This window comes from Chiloscyllium plagiosum, unplaced genomic scaffold, assembly GCF_037043375.1.
Source record: "Chiloscyllium plagiosum isolate Xiang-an unplaced genomic scaffold, Cpla_swu_hap1 HiC_scaffold_8, whole genome shotgun sequence".
NCBI lineage: Eukaryota > Metazoa > Chordata > Chondrichthyes > Orectolobiformes > Hemiscylliidae > Chiloscyllium > Chiloscyllium plagiosum.
The window spans coordinates 2,737,986-2,763,524 of NW_028270146.1; the positions used below are offsets into that span (position 1 = coordinate 2,737,986).

At 43.9% G+C, this 25,539-nt stretch overlaps 1 protein-coding gene across 1 annotated transcript in view; it reads right to left on the reverse strand.

The window, feature by feature from the left end:
- Positions 1-8,686: 8,686 nt before the first annotated feature.
- LOC122554870 (uncharacterized) overlaps positions 8,687-25,539 on the reverse strand; it is a 29,211-nt gene continuing 12,358 nt past the window's right edge. Inside the window, exons 2-3 of the mRNA XM_043700218.2 lie at positions 14,825-16,811; positions 8,687-9,097 (exon numbers count right to left, since the gene is read on the reverse strand). Of these exons, the coding sequence (XP_043556153.2) occupies positions 8,861-9,097; positions 14,825-16,801 (2,214 nt within the window). The 5' untranslated portion in view covers positions 16,802-16,811 and the 3' untranslated portion in view covers positions 8,687-8,860. The remainder of the gene's footprint in view (positions 9,098-14,824; positions 16,812-25,539) is intronic.

Genomic DNA, 25,539 nt, shown 5'->3' on the forward strand with positions numbered 1-25,539 from the left:
GGACTTTGCAGCCCTACCCTACGTGACACCTGACTCACTGGACAGTTGAAACTTCCCAGTACCTGAGCCTCACACTTGCCTTACATACTTTGTGACAGCGGCTGCCAGAGTAGTTGTCTGTGTTTCTGGATCTTTACATTTCAGAAGATGGCTGTGAAGGATGGGGCAAGTTTTACCTTCACCAACAACCTGGAATGGAATCTGCTGTCAGAAATACACAGGTCTGCTGTCAGAACCTAGAACTGTGTGGGAAGCTGGGGAAGTGATTGCTGGGCCCCTTGCTGAGATATTTGTATCATCGATAGTCACAGATGAGGTCACAGAAGACTGGATGTTTGCTAATGTGCCACTGTTTAAAAAGGGTGGTAAGGACAAGCCAGGGAACTATAGACCAGTGAGCCTGACCTCAGTGGTAGGCAGGTTGTTGGAGGGAATCCTGAGGGACAGGATGTACATGTATTTGGAAAGGCAACGACTGATTAGGGATAGTCAACACTGCTTTGTGCGTGGGAAATCATGTCTCACAAACTTGAATTTTTTGAAGAAGAGGATTGATGAGGGCAGAGTGGTAGATGGGATCTACCACTTCAGTAAGGTGCTCGACAAGGTTCCCCATGAGAGACTGATTAGCAAGGTTAGATTTCATGGAATACAGGGAGAACTAGCCATTTGGATACAGAACTGGCTCAAAGGTAGAAGACAGAGGGTGGTGGTGGAGGGTTGTTTTTCAGACTGGAGGCCTGTGACCAGTGGAGTGCCACAAGGATCAGTGCTGGGTCCACTACTTTTTGTCATTTATATAAATGATTTGGATGTGAGCATAAGAGGTACAGTTAGTAAGTTTGCAGATGACACCAGAATTGGAGGTGTAGTGGACAGCGAAGAAGGTTACCTCAGATTACAACAGGATCTGGACCAGATGGGCCAATGGGCTGAGAAGTGGCAGATGGAGTTTAATTTAGATAAATGCGAGGTATTGCATTTTGGGAAAGCAAATCTTAGCAGGACTTATACACTTCGTGGTAAGGTCCTAGGGAGTGTTGCTGAACAAAGAGACCTTGGAGTGCAGGTTCATAACTCCTTGAAAGTGGGGTCACAGGTAGATAGGATAGTGAAGAAAGCGTTTGGTATGCTTTCCTTTATTGGTCAAAGTATTGAGTACAGGAGTTGGGAGGTCATGTTGCGGCTGTACAGGACACTGGTTAGGCCATTGTTGGAATATTGCGTGCAATTCTGGTCTCCTTCCTATCAGAAAGATGTTGTGAAACTTGAAAGGGTTCAGAAAAGATTTACAAGGATGTTGCCAGGGTTGGAGGATTTGTGATATAGGGAGAGGCTGAACAGGCTGGGGCTGTTTTCCCTGGAGTGTCGGAGGCTGAGGGGTGACCTTATAGAGGTTTATAAAATTATGAGGGGCATGGATAGGATAAATAGATAAAGTCTTTTCCCTCGGGTCGGGGAGTCCAGAACTAGAGGGCATAGGTTTAGGGTGAGAGGGGAAAGACATAAAAGAGACCTAAGGGGTAACTTGTTCACGCAGAGGGTGGTACATGTATGGAATGAGCTGCCAGAGGAAGTGGTGGAGGCTGGTACAATTGCAACATTTAAGAGGCATCTGGATGGGTATATGAATAGGAAGGGTTTGGAGGGATATGGGTCGGGTGCTGGCAGGTGGGACTAGATTTGGTTGGGATATCTGGTCGGCATGGACGGATTGGACTGAAGGGTCTGTTTCCATGCTGTACATTTCTATGACTCTATGACTGTCAATACAGAGCTGTGCTGTCAGAAATACGCAGGTCTGCTGTCAGAAATACACGGGTCTGCGATCAGAAATACATAGATCTGCGATCAGAAATACATAGATCTGCTGTCAGAATTACACAGGTCTGCGATCAGAAATACACAGGTCTGCGATCAGAAATACATAGATCTGCTGTCAGAAATACACAGGTCTGCTGTCAGAAATACATAGATCTGCTATCGGAAATACACAGGTCTGCGATCAGAAATACATAGATCTGTCAGAAATACACAGGTTTGCTGTCAGAAATACACAGGAATGCTGTTAGAAATACACAGGTCTGCGATCAGAAATACATAGATCTGCTATCGGAAATACACAAGTCTGCGATCAGAAATACATAGATCTGCTGTCAGAAATACACAGGTCTGCTGTCAGAAATACACAGGTCTGCGATCAGAAATATATAGATCTGCTGTCAGAAATACACAGGTCTGCTGTCAGAAATACTGGTCTGCTTTCAGAAATACACAGGTCTGCTGTCAGAAATACACAGATCTGCAGTCAGAAATACACATGTCTGCTGTCAGAAATACACAGGTCTGCTTTCAGAAACACAGGTCTGCTTTCAGAAATACACAGGTCTGATGTCAGAAACACAGGTCTGCTGTCAGAAACACAGGTCTGCTGTCAGAAATACACAGGTCTGATGTCAGAAATACAGGTCTGCTTTCAGAAACACAGGTCTGCTGTCAGAAATATACAGGTCTGCGATCAGAAATATATTGATCTGCTGTCAGAAATACACAGGTCTGATGTCAGAAACACAGGTCTGCTTTCAGAAACACAGGTTTGCTGTCAGAAATACACAGGTCTGATGTCAGAAACACAGGTCTGCTTTCAGAAACACACAGGTCTGCTGTCAGAAATACACAGGTCTGCTGTCAGAAACAGACAGGTCTGCTGTCAGAAACACACAGGTCTGCTGTCAGAAACAGACAGGTCTGCTGTCAGAAACACACAGGTCTGCTTTCAGAAACACACACATCTGCTTTCAGAAACACAGGTCTGCTGTCAGAAACACACAGGTCTGCTGTCTGAAACACACAGGTCTGCTGTCTGAAACACACAGGTCTGCTGTCTGAAACACACAGGTCTGCTGTCAGAAACACAGGTCTGCTGTCAGAAACACACAGGTCTGCTGTCAGAAATACACAGGTCTGCTGTCAGTAACACACAGGTCTGCTGTCAGAAACACTGGTCTGCTGTCAGAAATACTGGTCTGCTGTCAGAAACACAGGTCTGCTGTCAGAAACACACAGGTCTGCTGTCAGAAACACAGGTCTGCTGTCAGAAACACAGGTCTGCTGTCAGAAATACACATGTCTGCTGTCAGAAACACAGGTCTGCTGTCAGAAATACACATGTCTGCTGTCAGAAACACAGGTCTGCTGTCAGAAATACACATGTCTGCTGTCAGAAACACAGGTCTGCTGTCAGAAATACACATGTCTGCTGTCAGAAACACAGGTCTGCTGTCAGAAACACAGGTCTGCTGTCAGAAATACACAGGTCTGCTGTCAGAAACACAGGTCTGCTGTCAGAAACACCGGTCTGCTGTCAGAAACACAGGTCTGCTGTCAGAAATACACATGTCTGCTGTCAGAAACACAGGTCTGCTGTCAGAAATACACATGTCTGCTGTCAGAAACACAGGTCTGCTGTCAGAAACACAGGTCTGCTGTCAGAAATACACAGGTCTGCTGTCAGAAACACAGAGTGCTTTGCAGCTCGAAAAGCAGTGGAACAATAATCTGCATGAGATTTCCACTCCCTGCAAAGTCATAGAGTCATAGAGATGTACAGCACGGAAACAGACCCTGCGGTGCAATCCGTCCATGCTGACCCAGATATCCCAACCCAATCTAGTCCCACCTGCCAGCACCCGGCCCATATCCCTCCAAACCCTTCCTATTCATATACCCATCCAGATGCCTCTTAAATGTTGCAATTGTACCAGCCTCCACCACTTCCTCTGGCAGCTCATTCCATACACATACCAGCCTCTGCGTGAAAAAGTTTCCCCTTTGGTCTCTTTTATATCTTTCCCCTCTCACCCTAAACCTATGCCCTCTAGTTCTGGACTCCCCGACCCCAGGGAAAAGACTGTCTGCTTATCCTATCCATGCCCCTCATAATTTTGTAAACCTCTATAAGGTCACCCCTCAGCCTCCGACGCTCTAGGTCTCCATGTAGCGCAGATCCTCCAACCCTGGCAACATCCATGTAAATCTTTTCTGAACCCTTTCAGACGAGAGGGACCGTATTGTTGAAGAGGAGAGTGTGATACGGACTGGTAAGCTAGAAGAGATACTTGTTAGGAAGGAAGATGTGTTGGGCATTTTGAACAACTTGAGAATAGACAAGTCCCCCGGCCTGATGGGATATATCCTAGGATTATGTGGGAAGCAAGACAGGAAATTGCAGTACCGTTGGCAATGATCTTTTCGTCTTCACTGTCAACGGGGGTGGTACCAGGGGACTGGAGAGTGGCGAATGTTGTGCCCCTGTTCAAAAAAGGGAATAGGGATAACCCCAGGAATTACAGGCCAGTTAGTCTTACTTCGGTGGTAGGCAAAGTAATGGAAAGGGTACTGAGGGATAGGATTTATGAGTGTCTGGAAAGACACTGCTTGATTAGGAACAGCCAGCACGGATTTGTGAAGGGTAGGTCTTGCCTTACAAGTCTTATTGAATTCTTTGAGGAGGTGACCAAGCATGTGGATGAGGGTAGAGCAATGGATGTAGTGTACATGGATTTTAGTAAGGCATTTGATAAGGTTCCCCATGGTAGGCTTATGCGGAAAGTCAGGAGGCATGGGATAGAGGGAAATTTGGCCATTTGGATAGGAAACTGGCTAACCGGTCGAAGTAAGAGAGTGGTGGTAGATGGTAAATATTCAGCCTGGAGCCCAGTTACAAGTGGAGTTCCGCAGGGATCAGTTCTGGGTCCTCTGCTGTTTGTAATTTTTATTAATGACTTGGAAGAGGGAGTCGAAGGGTGGGTCAGTAAATTTGCAGATGATACGAAGATTGTTGGAGTTGTGGATAGTGAGGAGGGCTGTTGTCGGCTGCAAAGAGACTTAGATATGATGCAGAGCTGGGCTGAGGAGTGGCAGATGGAGTTCAACCCTGTCAAGTGTGAGGTTGTCCATTTTGGAAGGACAAATAAGAATGCGGAATACAGGGTTAATGGTAGGGTTCTTAGTAAGGTGGAGGAGCAGAGGGATCTTGGGGTCTATGTTCATAGATCTTTGAAAGTTGCCACTCAGGTGGATAGAGCTTGTAAGAAGGCCTATGGTGTATTAGCGTTCATTAGCAGAGGGATTGAATTCAAGAGTCGTGAGGTGATGTTGCAGCTGTACAGGACCTTGGTTAGGCCACATTTGGAGTACTGTGTGCAGTTCTGGTCGCCTCACTTTAAGAAAGATGTGGGAGCTTTGGAGAGGGTGCAGAGGAGATTTACCAGGATGTTGCCTGGAATGGAGAATAGGTCGTACGAGGATAGGTTGAGAGTGCTGGACCTTTTCTCATTGGAACGGCGAAGGATGAGGGGTGACTTGATAGAGGTTTATAAGATGATCTGAGGAATAGATAGAGTAGACAGTCAGAAACTTTTTCCCCGGGTACAACAGAGTGTTACAAGGGGACATAAATTTAAGGTAAAGGGTGGAAGGTATAGGGGGGATGTCAGGGGTGGGTTCTTTACCCAGAGAGTGGTGGGGGCATGGAATGCGCTGCCTGTGGGAGTGTCAGAGTCAGAATCATTGGTGACCTTTAAGTGGCAATTGGATAGGTACATGGATGGGTGCTTAAGCTAGGACAAATGTTCGGCACAACATCGTGGGCCGAAGGGCCTGTTCTGTGCTGTATTGTTCTATGTTCTATAAGTTTCACAACATCTTTCCGACAGGAAGGAGACCAGAATTGCACGCAATATTCCAACAGTGGCCTAACCAGTGTCCTGTACAGCCACAACATGACCTCCCAACTCCTGTACTCAATACTTTGACCAATAAAGGAAAGCATACCAAACGCTTTCTTCACTATCCTATCTACCTGCGACTCCACTTTCAAGGAGTTATGAACCTGCACTCCAAGGTCTCTTTGTTCAGCAACACTCCCTAGGACCTTACCATTAAGTGTATAAGTCCTGCTAAGATTTGCTTTCCCAAAATGCAGCACCTTGCATTTATCTGAATTAAACTCCATCTGCCACTTCTCAGCCCATTGGCCCATCTGGTCCAGATCCTGTTGTAATCTGAGGTAACCCTCTTCGTTGTCCACTACACCTCCAATTTTGGTGTCATCTGCAAACTTACTAACTGTACCTCTTATGCTCGCATCCAAATCATTTATGTAAATGACAAAAAGTAGAGGGCCCAGCACTGATCCTTGTGGCTCTCCACTGGTCACAGGCCTCCAGTCTGAAAAACAACCCTTTATCTTCTACCTTTGAGCCAGTTCTATATCCAAATAGCTAGTTCTCCCTGTATTCCATGAGATCTAACCTTGCTAATCTGTCTCCCATGGGAAACCTTGTCGAATGCTTTAGTGAAGTCCATATAGATCACATCTACTGCTCTGCCCTCATCAATCTTCTTTGTTACTTCTTTAAAAAACTCAATCAAGTTTGTAAGACACGATTTCCCACGCACAAAGCCATGTTGACTATCCCGAATCAGTCCTTGCCTTTCCAAATACATGTACACCCTGTCCCTCAGGATTCCCTCCAATATCGTGCCCACCACCGAGGTCAGCCTCACCGGTCTATAGTTCCCTGGCTTGTCTTTACCGCCCTTCTTAAACAGTGGCACCACGTTTGTCAACCTCCAGTCTTCCGCCATCTCACCTGTGACTATCGATACAAATATCTCAGCAAGAGGCCCAGCAATCACTTCTCTAGCTTCCCACAGAGTTCTAGGGTACACCTGATCAGGTCCTGGGGATTTATCCACCTTTAACCATTTCAAGACATCCAGCACTTCCTCCTCTATAATCTGGACATTTTGCAAGATGTCACCATCTATTTCCCTACAGTCTATTTCTTCCATATCCTTTCCCATAGTAAATACTGATGCAAAATATTCATTTAGTATCTCCCCCATTTTCTGTGGCTCCACACAAAGGCCGCCTTGCTGATCTTTGAGGTGCCCTATTCTCTCCCTAGTTACCCTTTTGACCTTAATATATTTGTAAAACCCCTTTTGATTCTCCTTAATTCTATTTGCCAAAGCTATCTCATGTCCCCGTTTTGCCCTCCTGATTTCCCTCTTAAGTATACTCCTACTTTCTTTATACTCTTCATAAGGACTCACTCGATCTATCCTGTCTGTACCTGACATGTGCTTCCTTTTTCTTAACCAAACCCTCAATTTCTTTAGTCATCCAGCATTCCCTATACCTACCAGCCTTCCCTTTCACCCTGATAGTAATATTCTTTCTCTGGATTCTTGTTATCTCATTTCTGAAGGCTTCCCATTTTCCAGCCATCCGTTTACCTGCGAACATCTGCCTCCAATCAGCTTTCGAAAGTTCTTGCCTAATACCGTCAAAATTGACCTTTCTCCAATTTAGAACTTCAACTTTTGGATCTGGTTTATCCTTTTCCATCATAATTTTAATCGAATTATGGTCGCTGGCCCCAAGTGCTCCCCCACTGACACCTCAGTCACCTGCCCTGCCTTATTTCCCAAGAGTAGGTCAAGTTTTGTACCTTCTCTCGTAGGTACATCCACATACTGAATCAGAAAATTGTCTTGTACACACTTAAGAAATTCTTCTCCATCTAGACCTTTAACACTACGGCAGTCCCAGTCGATGTTTGGAAAGTTAAAATCCTCTACCATAACTACCCTATTATTACAGATGAGATCTCCTTACAAGTTTGTTTCTCAAGTTAAAGTCAGCACCGCCTCATAAAGTTGACATCATGATTGACAATTTTACTAAAATTCTTTGAGGAGGTAACAAGCAGGATAGGTGAAGGGTCTGTAGTGGATATATACATTTGGATTTTGGAAAGGTATTCAGTAATGTAACATACATTTGGTTATTTAATGAGTACCCATGATGGTGCACATAGCAAGTAATCACTGGCAGAGGATTGGTGAGCTGACAGAAGGCAGAGTTGGGATAAGGGAGGCATTTTCAGGATGGCAACCTGTAACTAATTGGGTGTCACAGGAAATGAATGGATCAAGGGGTATGGAGAGAAAGTGAGAATGGGACACTGAGATTGTATGATCAGCCATGATCATATTGAATGGTGGTGCATGCTCGAAGGGCCGAATGGCCTATTCCTGCAGCTACTTTCTGTGTTTCAATGTTTCTATCTAAGCCCATGTTGTTTCTCTGCCATGGTGCGGACAGTGTAGAGTGAACCTTACTTTCAGTTCAAAAGCGTAGAGGGAGCTTTACTTTATCTCCAAGCTGATGCTGTATCTGTCCTGGGAATGTTTAATGGGGACACTGTAAAGGCTGTTTTTTCAAATATCTCTACTTTTGATTGTGGATTGAAATATGAAAAGGCCTTTTGTAAAAACCATGTTGTTGAAGGATTGCTGCTGTTTTGCAAAGCAACTAAACTGACCCTCACTGTAAGTGTCGTTTGTTCTGGCCGTGGGAAAACTGAGCTGCAGATAAGCTGGAGCCAGGGGGCTGTGTATGAAGATTTGGTGGTTAACAAGGAGTGATTGGTCTGTGGTATGGTGACCAGGAGCCACCTTCTGCCTTGTGTTTTAGTGTCTGAATTCAGAGCGTTACATTGACCTCTGCCAGGTCTCAGAGCTTTGATCACCTCTGATCAATACAACTGATTAATTATCCATGTGTGTGTTTTCTGAAAAGAGGTTGCAGTTTGAAAAGACTATTCACTTCCTGTTACATTTTTCACATGATAATTCTTATTTTATTTATGTAAAGAAATGAGCCAGATAGAATATGATAAACTCTGCCCTCCACCCTCTCCCCTTGATCTCGCGCCCACAGTCCAGTTCAACCCCTCACTCTCTGCTCTCTTCAGATGTTGCAGCCTCCAGCAGTGGATCAGCTGAGTTACCTCTTGGGTGGAGTTGGTCGGCTCCTCAGTGTTTTACACTTGGGGATGTGACTCTGGGCCACGTTGGGTTCAAAGCGACGGCTGCAGTGTGGACACTGGACGTAGTCGGAGTTGACAGAAGGGGAGGCTGCTGCAATTGCTTGCTTCTTCCCACGATATATTTCAAGTTCAGCTTGCTGGGCCGCATGCAGCATGCGGATGAAAGCATCATGCCTCACCTTCCAGTTCACTCTCTTTGCAGTTAGACACACGAGCAATGTGGAGGGGGAAAAGCAACAGTGAGAGTCACAAACAACATTTCAGGCAAAACCCACCACCCAAAACCATTGCCATTGGAGGGAGGAATGGATGCTCTGTATAACACTGAGGTATGATGGATATAACCCTCGCTGTATAACACTGGGGTACGGGGGATATAACCCTCGCTGTATAACACTAGGGTACGGGGGATATAACCCTCACTGTATAACACTGGGGTACGGGGGATATAACCCTCACTGTATAACACTGGGGTACGGGCACATAGCCCTCACTGTATAACACTCGGGTACGGGGGATATAACCCTCACTGTATGACACTGGGGTACGGGGGATATCACCCTCACTGAATAACACTGGGGAACGATGGATATTGACCTCACTGTATAACACTGCGGTACGGTGGATATAGACCTCACTATATAACACTGGGTTATGGTGGATAGAGACCTCACCGTATAACACTGGGGTACGGTGGATATAGACTTCACTGTATAACACTGCGGTACGGTGGATATAGACTTCACTGTATAACACTGGGTTATGGTGGATATAGACCTCACTGTATAACACTGGGGTACATAGAACATAGAACAATACAGCACAGAACAGGCCCTTCGGCCCACGATGTTGTGCCGAACATTTGTCCTAGCTTAAGCACCCATCCATGTACCTATCCAATTGCCGCTTAAAGGTCACCAATGATTCTGACTCTGCCACTCCCACAGGCAGCACATTCCATGCCCCCACCACTCTCTGGGTAAAGAACCCACCCCTGACATCCCCCCTATACCTTCCACCCTTCACCTTAAATTTATGTCCCCTTGTAACACTCTGTTGTACCCGGGGAAAAAGTTTCTGACTGTCTACTCTATCTATTCCTCTGATCATCTTATACACCTCTATCAAGTCACCCATCATCCTTCTCCGTTCCAATGAGAAAAGGCCTAGCACTCTCAACCTATCCTCGTACGACCTATTCTCCATTCCAGGCAACATCCTGGTAAATCTCCTCTGCACCCTCTCCAAAGCTTCCACATCTTTCCTGAGGTGAGGCGACCAGAACTGCACACAGTACTCCAAATGTGGCCTAACCAAAGTCCTGTACAGTTGCAACATCACTTCATGACTCTTGAATTCAATCCCTCTGCTAATGAACGCTAATACACCATAGGCCTTCTTACAAGCTCTATCCACCTGAGTGGCAACTTTCAAAGATCTATGAACATAGACCCCAAGATCCCTCTGCTCCTCCACCTCACTAAGAACCCTACCGTTAACCCTGTATTCCACATTCTTATTTGTCTTTCCAAAATGGACAACCTCACACTTGGCAGGGTTGAACTCCATCAATGGATATAGACCTCACTGTATAACACTGGGTTATGGTGGATAGAGACCTCACCGTATAACACTGGGGTACAGTGGATATAGACTTCACTGTATAACACTGCGGTACGGTGGATATAGACTTCACTGTATAACACTGGGGTACGGGGGATATCACCCTCACTGTATAACACTGCGGTACGGTGGATATAGACTTCACTGTATAACACTGGGGTATGGTGGATATAGACCTCATTGTATAACACTGGGGTACGGGGGATATCACCCTCACTGTATAACACTGGGGTACTGTGTGACTGGGTATGTGCTTGACAGTAGATTACACAAGGGTACCGTTCTGTTTAGATTAGATTAGATTACTTACAGTGTGGAAACAGGCCCTTCGGCCCAACAAGTCCACACCGACCTGCCGAAGCGCACCCACCAATACCCCTATATTTACCCCTGCATCTAACACTACAGGCAATTTAGCGTGGCCAATTCACCTGACCAGCACATCTTTGGACTGTGGGAGGAAACCGTAGCACCCGGAGGAAACCCACACAGACAGTCACCTGAGGCAGGCATTGAACCCGGGTCTCTGGTGTTGTGAGGCAGCAGTGCTGACTGCTGTGCCACCGTGGAGACACCTTCCCACAGTGTATAAATTTCTTTACTATTTCATAAATTTGAATTTTTCTAGGAGGTGACAAGGTGTGTGGATGTAAGTTGTGCAGTTGATGTGATTTGTGTGGATTTCAGCAAGGCCTTTGACAGGGTGCCACACAGATATCTGATAAAGAAGGTAAAACCCCATAGGATTCGCAGTAACTTGGCAAGTTAGATCCAAATTGGAGCCAGAGGATGGTGATAGAAGGTTGTTTGTGTGACTGGAGCAGGGGCATACCATAGGGATCAGTGCAGGGTCCCTTACCATTTGTGATATGGTTTGGGGAGGAGATGATAACCACGTTTGCGGATGTAATAAAGATTGGCAAAATAATTGATAGTGAAGATGATCTTTGGTTACAGGAGGATAAAAATGATTGGTCACACAGGCAGATCAGTTGCAGATGGAGTTTAACCCTGATAAATATGAGATGCTGCACTTTGGAAGAAATAACAAGACAAAGGAGAATGACTGGACACTAGGAAGCTCAGAGGAACATGGAGACCTTGGGGAGTTTGTCCACAGATCCCTGAAGGCAGCAAGATAGGTTCATGGGGTAGTTAAGAAGGTGTATGGGATACTTGCCTTTATTAGCTGAGGTATAGATGGTAAGAGCAGGGAGGTGATGCTGGAGATGTATTGGACTTTGGTGAGGCTACAGCTGGAGTACTGTGGGCAGTTCTGGTCCCCACACTATAGGAAGGATGGGATTACACTGGAGGAGGGGGGGCAGAGGAGATTCTCCAGGATGTTGCCGGGGATAGAGCAGTTTAGCGATGAGGCAGGCTGGATCAGCTCAGGTTGTTGTTGTTAGAGTGGAGAGGATTCAGAGACGATGTGTTAGAGGTGTATAAGATTATGAGGGGCATGGGTAGAGTGGATAGAAAGCAACTGCTCCCCTTAGTTGAAGAGTAAGTAAGAAGGGGCATAATTTTAAGGTGAAAGGCAGGAGGTTTAGAGAGGATTTGGGGAAAAGCCTTCAGGATGATAGGAATCTGAATGCCCCGCCTTGGAGGGGAAACTTCACAACCTTTAAACAATACTTGGCTGAGCTCTTGAAGTTCAAGGCAATGAGCCCAATGTGCGGCAGAGTGACTAGTATCGGAAGGTTGGTGCAGACACTGGACTGAAAGGCCTTTTCTATGCTGTATGTCTCTAAGACTGAATCTTGTCTTTTACATATTTTACCTTTAAGCTCCTTCAAAGCCTCTTACTGCTGCTGTTTATATATTTACACAACATCTTTGGATTTTCAGAGAGTCATAGAGATGTACAGCACGGAAACAGACTCTTTGGTCCAACTCATACATGCTGACAAGATATCCTAAGTTAATCTTGTCCCATTTGCCAGCACTTGGGCCCATATCCCTCCAAACCCTTCCTATTCATGTACCCATCCAAATGCCTTTTAAATGTTGTAATTATCCCAGCCTCCACCACTTCCTCTGGCAGCTCATTCCATATACGTACCACCCACTGCGTGAAAAAGTTGTCCATTTTAAATCTTTCCCTCTTACCTTTACTCTATCCCTTCTAGTTTTGGATGCCCCCACATGATTTTATAAACTTCTGTAAGGTCACACCTCAGGCTCTGACACTTCAGGGAAAACAGCCGCACCCTATTCAGCCTCTCCCTACAGCTCAACCCCTCCATCCCTGGCAACATCTTTGTAAATCTTTCTGAACCCTCATATTTCATCTTCTCCCCCTTGCTGCTTTTTTAGTTGTCCTCTGCTGGTTTTTAAAGGCTTCCCACTAATCTTCACCACACTGTATGCCTATTCTTTTGTTTTAATGCTGTCCCTGACTTCCCTTGTTGGCCATGATTGTCGCATCCTCCCCTTCATATGTTTCTTCTTCCTTGGGATGAATCTCTGCTGTTTCTACTGAATTACCCCCAGAAACTCCTGCCATTGGTGTTCTACCATCTTCCCTCCTTGGCTCCCCTTCCAATCAACTCTGGCCAGCTCCTCTCTCATGTCTTTGTAGTTCCTTTACTCAATTGTAATACATTACATCCGATTCCAGGTTCGCCCTCTCAAACAGCAGGGTGAGTTCTTTAATATTATGGTCGCTGCCCCCTTGGGATTCTTTCATATTAAGCTGCCTTATCAAGTTTGTCCCATTACACAGCACCAAATCCAGAACTGCCTGTTTCTTAGTGAACTCTACCACAAGCTGCTCCAAAAAGCTATGATATAGGCATTCCACGATTTCTTTTCTTCAGATAGGCTATCAACCTGATTTTCTCAGTCCACCTGCATACTGAAGTCCCCACTAGTGCCTTTCTTACATGCCTTTTCTATCTCCTGATTTATTTTCTTCCCCACATCCTGAGTACTGCTTAGAGGCCTGTACCCAATTCTCATCAAGGCTCGTGCAAAGGTCCTGAGGTGAATCGGAACCATTTGAATCTTTGCACCTATTATGTGCCATGATTTCTGTGGTAATGCTCCTTCCTGAATGTGTTCCACTGCTGTGGTTTGATTGACTTTTGGATAGATTTCTCCAACCCACTTCTGTAAAATTACATCTCAACTTTAGTAAAATTTGCCTTTCCCAACTTTTAACATTGTGTGGGATGGCTAGGCAAGTATTTATTGTAATTTCTAAGGTATTGTAGTTATTATGTTCACTGTTACCGAAATGCTCTCCCATTGATACCCAGCTTCATTCCCTAAAGCAAAGTCACAAACCACCTCTTGCTGGTTTTGAGAGGGATTAACTACAAAATGTTCCCCTGATCATGTCATGAATTCTGTACCCTCTCAACTTTTATACTGACCTTATTCCCGTTAATATTCGGCTGGTCAGAATCCCTCCTATTGCTGCCCTTGTTTTCATGTCCTTCTCAGAGATTTCCCTCCAGGTTTGCTAGTATCCTGTGACTGTTTAGGGAGTCAGTAGTACATTCCCAGCAGTGATTGCCCCTTTAATATTCCCCAGTTCAACCCAGATTCCTCATTTGATGAACCCTGTAATAGATCAACCATCCTTACAGCTGTAATTGTTTACCTAATATTGAATCTCCCCTCCATTCCTTATTCCGCCCCCCACTCACTCCATCTGAAGACCATGTGAACTGGAATGTTGTTGTTTGTCCTGTCCTCCTTTACCTCCCAATTAAATTATGACAGCTGATTGTGTTCGCCCATCCGTATTCGCAATGGACCTTGTACTGGGATTGTCTAACAGTATTCACTGAACAGCTAAGGTAAAACAAAGAACTGCAGATGCTAAAGATCTGCAATAAAACCAGAGATTGCTGAAGAAACTCAGCAAGTCTAGCAGCATCTGTGGAGAGAAACAGAGGTAACGTTTCAGGTCCAGTGACCAGTTCTGAAGAAGGATCACTGGACTCAAAAATATTAACTCTGTTTTTGTTTCACTTAGCAGCTTCCATCTTGTCTATTTTCTAACCCTTATTTTCTTGACTTTATGTACTCAGTTCATATTTTGTTCCCTATTTCCAGCATTACCTTGCCTTTCTATACCTTTGTATCCATTTCCCAGGTAAACCTTGCTTTAACTGTGCCAACCCCACAGCACTGAGACACCTTCCTGTGACAATATTAGTGTTAAGGTGCTTGTTCAGATTCCCAACTCCCTTGCAAATGAATCCTAGTTGCCTAGGAAATGAAATTGGAGTGAAGATTGGATAGAGGAGCCCATTACCCATGAACCACATCCAGGCTTGTCTTACCGGTGCTGGGATGACCTTGTGGGAGCACTGGTAATTCTCCAAATCAGTTCCTTTCGCTCTCTTCTGTGCTGAATCGTAGACTTTCCGTTTGCGTTTGTAAACTTTCTTACAGATTTCCGTATGTGTGTCGAGGCGGTCTAGAACAAACCTTCGGCCACAGAAAGGACAGTGAGCTTTCTCCTCTGGCGAATAATGTCCATCCCACTCTGTCCTCTCATTCTCTACTGAGTTACTGTATTGTGCTGTATGATCAGTATCATCCTTTGTGTCATTCTTTTCTTCATTTGCAATCTCTTTATAATTTGCGAATGGATTTGAATGATCACTGTATTCATCTGAGGAGCCGCCATCAAAGCTGTCTTCAGTTAGTTCCTTCCCTTTATATTGGGTGCTAATTTTCACCTTGTATGAATTTTCATTGCTGCTTTTTGTTGTTCTATGATCAACATCTTTTACATTCTCTGTTATATCTCTCTGTCTGTGTTTTGCTTCTCTTTCCAATTCCAACATTTTCTCTTTGTCTTCCCTTTCTCTATCTGTCCTTTCTCTTTTTGCCCTCTCTCTCTCTGACCTCTCTCTCCCCGAACTCTCCCTCTCAGACCGTGCTCTCCCTGAGCTCTCTCTTTCTCTCTCTGACCACTCTCTCCCTAACCCCTCTCTTCCTCTTTCTGACCTCTCTCTTCCCAAGCTCTCACTTTCTCTCCCTGACCACTCTCTTCCTCTCTCTGACCACTCTCTCCCTGAGCTCTCACTTTCTCTCCCTAACCACTCTCTTCCTCTCTCTGACCTCTCTCTCCCTGATCTCTCTCTTTTTCTCTCTGATCTCTCTCTCCCTGACCACTCTCTTCCTCTCTCTGACCACTCTCTCCCTGAGCTCTCACTTTCTCTCCCTAACCACTCTCTTTCTCTCTCTGACCACTCTCTCCCTGAGCTCTCACTTTCTCTCCCTGGCCTCCCTCTTGCTCTCACCAACTTCTCTCTCCCTGAGTTCTCTCTTTCTCTTTCTGATCTCTCTCTCCCGGACCCCTCCATCTCTCTCTCTGATCTCTCTCTTTCCATAACCCCTCTTTCTGCTGTCATTGATTCCTCCATATTTTGATCTTCCATCTCTTCGTCTGTTTCATCTCTTTGCATCTGAATTAGTCTCAGTTCCTCTTCTATTTTCCTCAGTCTTCCTTGAATAAGACTCTCTTTCTTAGAAATCTCAACATCTATGTTGATTCTGTCATTTTGCTGACTGTTTTGGAGCTCTCTGGTTTCCAGCCCTTTACTGAAGGTTGAATTATTACATTGGCTGCTCCTTTGATGGGGTTGGACTGGAGATGTTGAATCTTCTGATGTTCTCAGCTCCATACCCCGCTCCCTGCTCCTTAACTGTGACCAGTTGGACTGACATTTGCTTCTTGGTGCTTTTGGTGGTGATGGTCTGAATGTAACAGCTGGCCACATGGGGGCATCCAAATGTATTAAACTCCTCCAGTCAGGAGTCTCTCCTTCAGAGTTTAAGACGTTGCTGAGTCCTGAGTGTCTCCGATCGATGGGCCTCAGAGGGTGAGCTCTGTCAATGCCAGCGCTCCTTTTGCCTTGTGGACCAAGAGTAACCTGGGTCCATCCTAAATCCTGATCCTCTGACATTGGAGATTGCACATGTGACCCATCAGCTGAAAGTTGCTCAGAGATTCCGGGATTTCTGTAGGATCCCGAGTGAGCTTCCACGAGGTAGGTCGTTCGAAGGCGATACAGAGCTTCCTGATACTGCTGTTTGTAAATGGCCATGAGCTTCACCTGTTTCTCTCGCTCCAGTTTCTGTTGGATCTGACATTTCAGTAAGTCCAGTTTAGTTTGAGGTGTCGCAAACGGCATATCATGGCCACCCTGACTGATGGGCGGGAGCTTCCTTGAAGATTTATTTTTGCCATAAGGGGATAAAGGATCAATCTGAAGATAAGGACCCATTTCCCAACAAGCCATTAACATGCCCTGGAGCCTGCAGAAAAAACAATTTAAATGGCACATCAGAATTAACCAGGAGACAGTTAGAACTTAACCATTATCAGGAAGTTACTTCACGACAAAACAAGATATAATCGAAGTTTCTAGCAAAGACAATAAAACAACTGTGGGGATTTATGATTCTTATCAACTGGATGAATAAACCTGGCCAAAGTGGTCTCAAAGATGGGTTTATAGAATATTTTTGCAACAGAATCCAAAATGCTACAAAACTAACAAGAATCACACTATTTTGGGAGAAAGTGAGGACTGCAGATGCTGGAGATCAAAATTGAGTGTAGGGCTGGAAGAACACAGCAGGTCGGGCAGCATTCGAGGAGCAGGAGAATCAACGTTTCGGGCATAAGCCAGCCCTTCATCAGGAAACGATGCTTATGCCCGAAACATTAATTCTTCTGCTCCTCGAATGCTACCTGATCTGCTGTGCTTTTCCAGCACCACATTAATCTAGACTCTGATTTCCAGCATCTGCAGTCCTCACTTTCTTCAAGAATCTTAAAACCAGTGATTGAGGTATGAGGGGATAACTGGCAAAGATTGATTGGGTAAAAACACTGAAGTGCATCACAGCAAGTAGACAGTGGGAAAATAGTTAAAGAAATTGTTCAAAATGTTCACAAAAAATACATTGCAATGAAAGCAAAACCTCATCAGGAAAGGCACATTCAGGAAAGTTGAGGACAATATTAGATTAAAAAAAGAGCCTAGTGCAAAGTATAGTCACAACATTGAGATTGGAGAATGTTTTATAAACCAGCAAAGGATAACCAAAAGTTGATTAGAAGAGTACTATCCAGAACTATAAAAACTGGTTGTGAAATGTTTCACAAGTGAATAAAAGGAGGAGAGTAGCTAAAGTAAATGTTCAACCTGAGAAATGGAGATATTATAGATCATGGGGAAATAACAGAGACGTTGAACAATAATTTTGCATCTGTCTTCACATTGAGTAAATTTAGGGAGATACAGATTTTTAATTAGTAATGCGTTGAGGAGTTATGGAGACCAGGGCAGGAACGTGGAGTTTAGGCCAAGGTGAGATCAGCCATGAACATATCAAATGGCAGAGTAGACACAAGCAGACTGAATGGCCTCCTCCTGCTCCTAGTTCTCATGTTCTTGTGAGACACTGAGGTCTTTATGGGTTCAGCTCCAATCTCAGCACCCCCCTTCATTTCTGACCTGAAGAGGGTCCCAGTAGATCCTCCCTGATTCCTCGCTTTCCTTTCATTCTCCCATCTTGCATCTTTCTTGACGTTTATGGGAGTAGAGGGGAAAATGTTTAATTTCATGGATCAGCTCATCATCAGCTATTACTGTGTCTGCCAGCTGCCTAACTATTCTAATCCCATTTGCCAGCACTTGGCCCATGGCCTTGTATGTCTTGGCATTGCAAGTGTGCATCTAAATACACCAGCCCCCTTACACGCAGTGAGTTCCAGATTCCCACTACCCTCTGGGTGAAATATTTTTTTCCTCACTTCTCTAAATTTTCTGCCCCTTACCTTAAATCTATGCTCCCTCATCTCTGATCCCTCCACCTTGGGTTTCTAACCTTAACCCTAACCCTATTGCAGGTTTCCTGTTTATTATTTTTATGCCCTTTATACTTTTATACATCTCAATCTTCTCTGCTGTGAGGAAAGCAACTCCAGTCTTCAACATGAAATTGAATTTCTGGAAGAAGTGATGTTTTTAATTCCTCCAAGAGAGAAATCTTCCCATGAAATAGATCCATGGTATGCACTCTCAAAACCCATATCCAATGGTCAAAGGTGTTTGCGTTATCATTTCCAATTCAATGTGGATGTGTCCTGGCTATATCCTCATGCTTCAAAATGTTTGCCTGTGTGCATCAGCAATTAACTCACAGAATAACCTTTTTAAAACAGTGACATAACCTATAAAAACCTCAGATTGTGATGCATGAATATCACAAGCTCTTCTTGTCAACCTGCTTTGCTGGTACCTTCAATCACTTTATTTAGGAAGGATGTTGTGAAATTTGAAAGGGCTTAGAAAAGATTAACAAGGATGTTGCCAGGGTTGGGATATTTGAGCTATAGGGAGAGACTGAATAGGCTGGGGCTATTTTCCCTGGAATGTTGGAGGCTGAGGGGTGATCTTATAAAGGTTTATAAAATCATGAGGGGCACGGATAGGATAAATAGACAAATTCTTTTCCCTGGGGTAGCGGAGCCAAAATTAGAGGGCATAGGTTTAGGGCGAGAGGGGAAAGATATAAAAGGGGCCTAAGGGGCAACTGTTTCACTCAGAGGGTGGTACATGTATGGAATGAGCTGCCAGAGGAAGTGGTGGAGGCTGGTACAATTGCAACAGTTAAGGGGCATCTGGACAGTATGTGAATAGGAAGGGTTTACTGGGATGTGTGCCAAGTGCTAGCAAATGGACTAGATTAGGTAGGATATCTGGTGGGCATGGGCGAGTTGGAACAAAGGTTCTCATAGAAGAATCATAGAAACCTTACAGTGTGGAAACAGGCTGTTCAGCCCAAGTCCGCATTGACCCTCTGAAGAGTATCCCACCTTGACCCATTTCCCTACCCTATTACTCTACATTTACCCCTGGTTAAGCACCTAACCTACACATCCCTGAACACTATGGGTAATTTAGCATGGCCAATTCACCTAACTTGCACATCCTTGGACTGTGGGAGAAAACCGGAGCACCCGGAGGAAACCCACGCTGACACAGGGAGAATGTGCAAACTCCACACAGACAGTCGCCTGAGGCTGGAATCAAACCCGTGTCCCTGGTGCTGTGAGGCAGCAGTGCTAACCACTGAGTTACTGTGTCGCCCCATTTGCTTCCATGCTGAACATCTCTGTGCCTCTATGACTCTTTTTAATTTGCTACATTATCAAACCATAGAATGCTTCCACTTGTCTCCACAGCCCTAACCCAGCCTGAGCAAGGCTTTTGGACTTTTGCTTATGGCTTGGTTTCTCATCAGAATATTTGTCTGCACCTGACATCTCATTAAAGCTGGTATTTTTTTCATAGAAATGTAGAGCATATAAAGATAGAAACATAGAACATAGAAACATAGCACATAGAAACATAGCACATAGAAACATAGGACATAGAAACATAGGACATACAACACAGACACATAGAATGTAGAAACATAGAATGTAGAAGCATAGAACATAGAGCATAGAAACATAGTACATATAAACATGGAACATAGAAACATGTAACACAGAAACAGAAAATAGGAACATAGAAACATAGGACATAGAAACATGGAACATAGAATATAGAACATAGAAATATAAAACGTAACATAGAATATAGAAACATAAAACATTACGGCGCAGTACAGGCCCTTCGGCCTTCGATGTTGCACTGACCTGTGAAACCAATCTGAAGCCCATCTAACCTACACTATTCCATTCTCATCCATATGTTTATCCTATGACCATTTAAATGCCCTTAAAGTTGGTGAATCTACTGCTGTTGCAGGCAGAGCGTTCTACACCCCTATTACCCTCTGAGTAAAGAAACTCCTTCTGACATTTGTCCTATATCTATCACCCCTCAATTTGAAGCTATAAAATTTGGGCGGCACGGTGGCACAGTGGTTAGCACTGCTGCCTCACAGCGCTTGAGACCCGGGTTCGATTCCCGCCTCAGGCGACTGACTGTGTGGAGTTTGCACGTTCTCTCCGTGTCTGCGTGGGTTTCCTCCGGGTGCTCCGGTTTCCTCCCACAGTCCAAAGATGTGCAGGTCAGGTGAATTGGCCATGCTAAATTGCCCGTAGTGTTAGGTAAGGGGTAAATGTAGGGGTATGGGTGGGTTGCGCTTCGGCGGGGCGGTGTGGACTTGTTGGGACGAAGGGCCTGTATCCACACTGTAAGTAATCTAATCTAATCTAATCTAAAAAATTGAGGGGTGATAGATATAGGACAGATGTCAGAAGTAGTTTCAGTTTTTCTCTCTTTTGCAATTCTACTCCCATATTGATAACTCAAACACAACTAACTGCAATAACTTGGTTCCTGAAACAACTGGTCCCTTACATTTCTATCACTCCTGATTGTTACACCTCAGCTGTCTCAGCTTGCTTAACTTTTGCAAGCAACTCTACCTTTAACAGCTTTGTCAATTTCACCAGCCTAGCTTTCATTAAATATTGTAAAACAGTCACAGGTAGTTCCTGCACCTGACAGAATGTTCTAGCCATTTCTAATATTGTTTTGATTTGCTGATAAATCTGGTGCCTCTCTTTTTATCCTTTACCAATTTCTATTACTCCATGTCCAATTTCATGTTGTTTGCATCTAAGGTCCCACGCTGAGCTTCCAAATGATGTTCCAGCTGGTACAGGAGGTGCAATCAAATTCCACTACCTCACTGGTCACATAAAGGGTTCCTGTGGTACAGTGGTAGTATCCTTCCTCTGAGCAAGGACACTTGGGTTCAAGTTGGTCCCTTGCTCCAGAGGTCTGTAATACATCTCTGTAATACATTTCTGTAATACTTCTCTGAACAGGTTGATGAGGAAATATTTTCAAGAAGGTATATCCAGGAGGCTTCTTTAATGAACTCAAAATAATCTGTTTATTTTGACCAGACTTCATTCTCTGGTTAACACGAGCTATATATATTCCCCCAATCTCACACACAAACACAGTCACACAACTCAAAAAGACAAGAGTCTAGATCAGAGTGGTGCTGGAAAAGCACAGCAGGTCAGGCAGCATCCGAGGAGCAGGAAAATCGACCTTTCAGGCAAAAGCCCTTCATCAGGAATCAGATTCCTGATGAAGGGCTTTTGCCCGAAACATTGATTTTCCTGCTCCTCGGATGCTGCCTGACCTGCTGTGCTTTTCCAGCACCACTCTGATCTAGACTCTGATTTCCAGCATCTGCAGTCCTTGTTTTTACCTCAAAAGGACAAGTCCCTGCAGAGATAACAGTTTTATAAAACAAAAAGCAAAAAGAGGAAAAGGCCCCCTATGAACCAAGGGTCTGGAAACAAAGGATAGAAGATGATGACTTCTCACATCCACTGGATTTCCTGTCAACAATGTTGAAGTATGGACAGTTGTAGACTGATGGTGGAACTTCACTTCTGATTGCAAGCAACCTTTGGGTTCAAGTTTTTGGAAATTGGTCACAGTTGATCTCTTAAGGTTTTACAATGTATTCAGAAATAATGGTATTTGGAAATTTTTATAAGGTTCCCAGGAAGAGAGTTTGAGTAAATTTTGAGAGTTTGATAAATGAAACATTTGAGAGCAAGATAAAGAAAAAGAAAGAAGCATGTGTTAGGTTCAACACATTAAAAACAAGGGAGGCCTTCAAAAATCCAGAGAGAGTAGGAAGTTAGTGAGTTTTGAGAAGATTTGTAGCTCAGGGTAAGGTTCTGGATGTAAGTTTGCTTGCTAAGCTGGTAGGTTCATTTTCAGACGTGTTGTCACTATGCTAGGTAACATCATCAGTGAGCCTCCGGTGAAGCACTGGTGGTATGGCCTGCTTTCTATTTATGTGTTTAGGTTTCCTTGAGTTGGTGATGTCATTTCCTGTTCCTTTCCTCAGTGGGTGGCAAATGGGATCTAAGTCAGTGTGTTTGTTGATAGAGTTCCGGTTGGAATGCCATGCTTCGAGGCATTTTTGTGCGTGTCTCTGTTTGGTTTGTCCTAGGATGGATGTGTTGTCCCAGTCGAAGTGGTGTCCTTCCTCATCCGTATGTAGGGATATTAGTGAGAGTGGGTCATGTCTTGTGGCTCATTGGTGTTCATGTATCCTGGTGGCTAGTTTTCTTTCTGTTTGTCCAATTTAGTTTTGCTCATTGTCCGTATAGGATCCTTTAAGTGCATTAGCTGCTGTTTTAGTGTGTTGGTGGGTTTGTGGTTTACCATGATGCCAAGAGGTCTGAGGAGTCTGGCAGTCATTTCTGAGATGTCTTTGATGTAAGGGAGAGTGGCTAGGGTTTCTGGATATGTTTTGTCTGCTTGTTTGGGTTTATTGCTGAGAAATTGGCGGACTGTGTTCATTGGGGACCCATTCTTTTTGAATACACGGTATAGGTGATTTTCCTCTGCTGTGCCTACTTCCTCTGTGCTGCAGTGTGTTTTGGCTCATTAACATAATGTTGTAATGCGATAGTGTAGGAAGTTGCTTAAACTGGAAATGAAGAGAGCATAAAAGGGCCATGAAATATCTTTGGCCAATGGGATTAAGGAAAAACCCAAGACTTTCTCTAAGTATATTAAGCACAAGAGGATTACCAGGAAAAGAATGGGACCTATTAGAGACCAAAGGGGTAACCTGTGTGCATGGAGCCTGTGGACATGGGTGAGTCTTAAATGAATACTTCTCATCTGTATTCATAGCGAAGAAGGACATTGTAAGTGCAGATTTCAGTTGGGGTGGTGCAATTCTGGAACATGTTTGGATTAATGAGGAGATATTAGATGTTTTAGTGAGCATAAAAGTATTCATCACCCAAAGGGTGTAGGAGGGCATATGGATGGCAGGGACCCTTGCAACATTTAAGCATCTGGATGAGTAGTTACAGGTAAATGGGTTGATGTTTGTAGGTCAGCATAGACATGGTGGGCCAAAGAACCTGTTCTGCATGACTCAATGAACTTCTACTGAGCAAATAATGCCAGGAGAGAGACTTTCAGCTTCTGAGGTGTCTACTGTCTCTACCTGGATTTGTAAAACAAAATTCCAATTGTAGAAATTGTCACTAGGTAACTTCACATAATGGCTCTCTGATCTTTTTAAAGTGAGGTTTTCCATTATGAAAGGCAATAAACCCTATCTCATCTCTTTGCAAGCTTTGCAGAGCTGCTTTCTACGAAGTCACATGATGTTTCTGCAAACAGGAGGTGGCTTACAGCCCACAACTCTCCTCAATGAAACCCTTTCCAAAACAGAAATCTCCAAACTGTTCCATATCTTCCAAATTTTCCACATAGTCCATAAATATCATTACATATTTGTAACATTTCTCATTCCTGGAACCATTTTTGTAAATCACCTTTCCACTCTCTCCACGACATTAACATCCTTTCAGAAGTGTGGTGCCATATCTACACACAACGCCCCAGCTGAATTCTAAAAAGTGACTTATACAAGGTCAGCATAGCTTATTTCTTTTGTACTTTATGCTCCTATTAATGAAGCCCAAGATATTGCATGTTTTGTTAAGCACTGTCTCAACTTGTCCTGCCACCTGTAACAGCATATTCAAGTGAAAATACTGTGTTGTGTATGAGCAGCACTGTACATTCTAGGCAGAAATCACTTGCAAAATGAAATAAATCGCAGAATGTAATAAATGAACTGTTTCAATTCAAATTGGATAATGGTCAGTACTCTTTCTTAAGCATAACTTTAATAGCTTCTGACTCTGTCTCTGCTTCCCTCCTCTCATTAATTTCCCCATTAATGCTCCATGACGATGACTCTAACAATCAGTACCCTCCTCTCTTACAGTATACATGTTGACTTTGTTCTTGAGTTGGTATTCCTTTGAAATGTCCTGATGTGTCAGATGAAGGGCTTTGACAAAAATATGTCTGTTTTCCAGCAAGTTCTATATTGTATTACCAAATGGCTTGGTTGTGATAAGGAAATCATAACAATGAGCTTAGGAAAGTCAAATACGTTTGACAAAATGAAATCAAATTCACCAAATCTGTTAGTTTCTTGAGGATGTAATTACTGTGGCAACCAGTAGATGTGGTATACTTTGACTTCAAAAAGGTATTTGTGAAGATGCCAGACAATAGACTGATGGGCAGGAGAAAGATTGATGGAGTTGGGGATGGTTTACTAACATGGATAGAGAGTTAGTTAACATACAGGAAGCAAAGAGTAGGGATAACTAAGACATTTTCTCATTGGCAAGCTGTGATGAGTGAAGGATCTGTGCTGGACTTAATTTGTATCATTAATAAAGGTTCAGGGTTGGAGGGCATTGATTAGAAGGTTACTTGATGCTATATCCAGCAAATGTCATATTCAGAATATTGAAACATGGTCTGTGTCCAGTGTGGAATCTCCTAGAACTGACTTTTTAAAATGATGTTGAACTGTGGATACAGAAACTGTGACACTGTCTTGAAAAGATAATCCCAGATGAAGAAGTGTCAATACCAAGATCCCGAGACCATCCAAATTGTATTCCTGAAAGGGTGATTCTGAAATAGTGGTGAAGATTGTCTCAACCCCCAGGGAGAATGCCTGTCCAGATTACTCTCTGCCCAATTCCACCTTCAGAAAAGAGTCTCTGACAAACCACAGGGTAAACTAGAATATTGGTCTCCTTATCTTTTCTCAAAGTGATGTCTACAAAGAAACTCAACACCAACAAAAAGAGCAGGGAATTTCAACACAAAGATCAAGAGACACTGCCATCCTAAGATGCCCAACTCTGTTCCTTTTCAAACTGGCCAATAGAATCCCAGCAATCTCCCAATAACAGATCACTAACTTCATGAGCTGCAGTCAGTTCCTCTCTTGGAGACTCCAGTATAAAACTGCAGCATTTTCATTCACTCTCACTAGTAACCTTACATAAGGATGAGGAAGGACACCACTTTGACTGGGACAACAAATCAATCCTAGGACAATCCAAACAGAGACACGCATGAGAATTCCTAGAAGCATGGCATTCCAACCGGAACTCTATCAACAAACACATTGACTTGGATCCCTT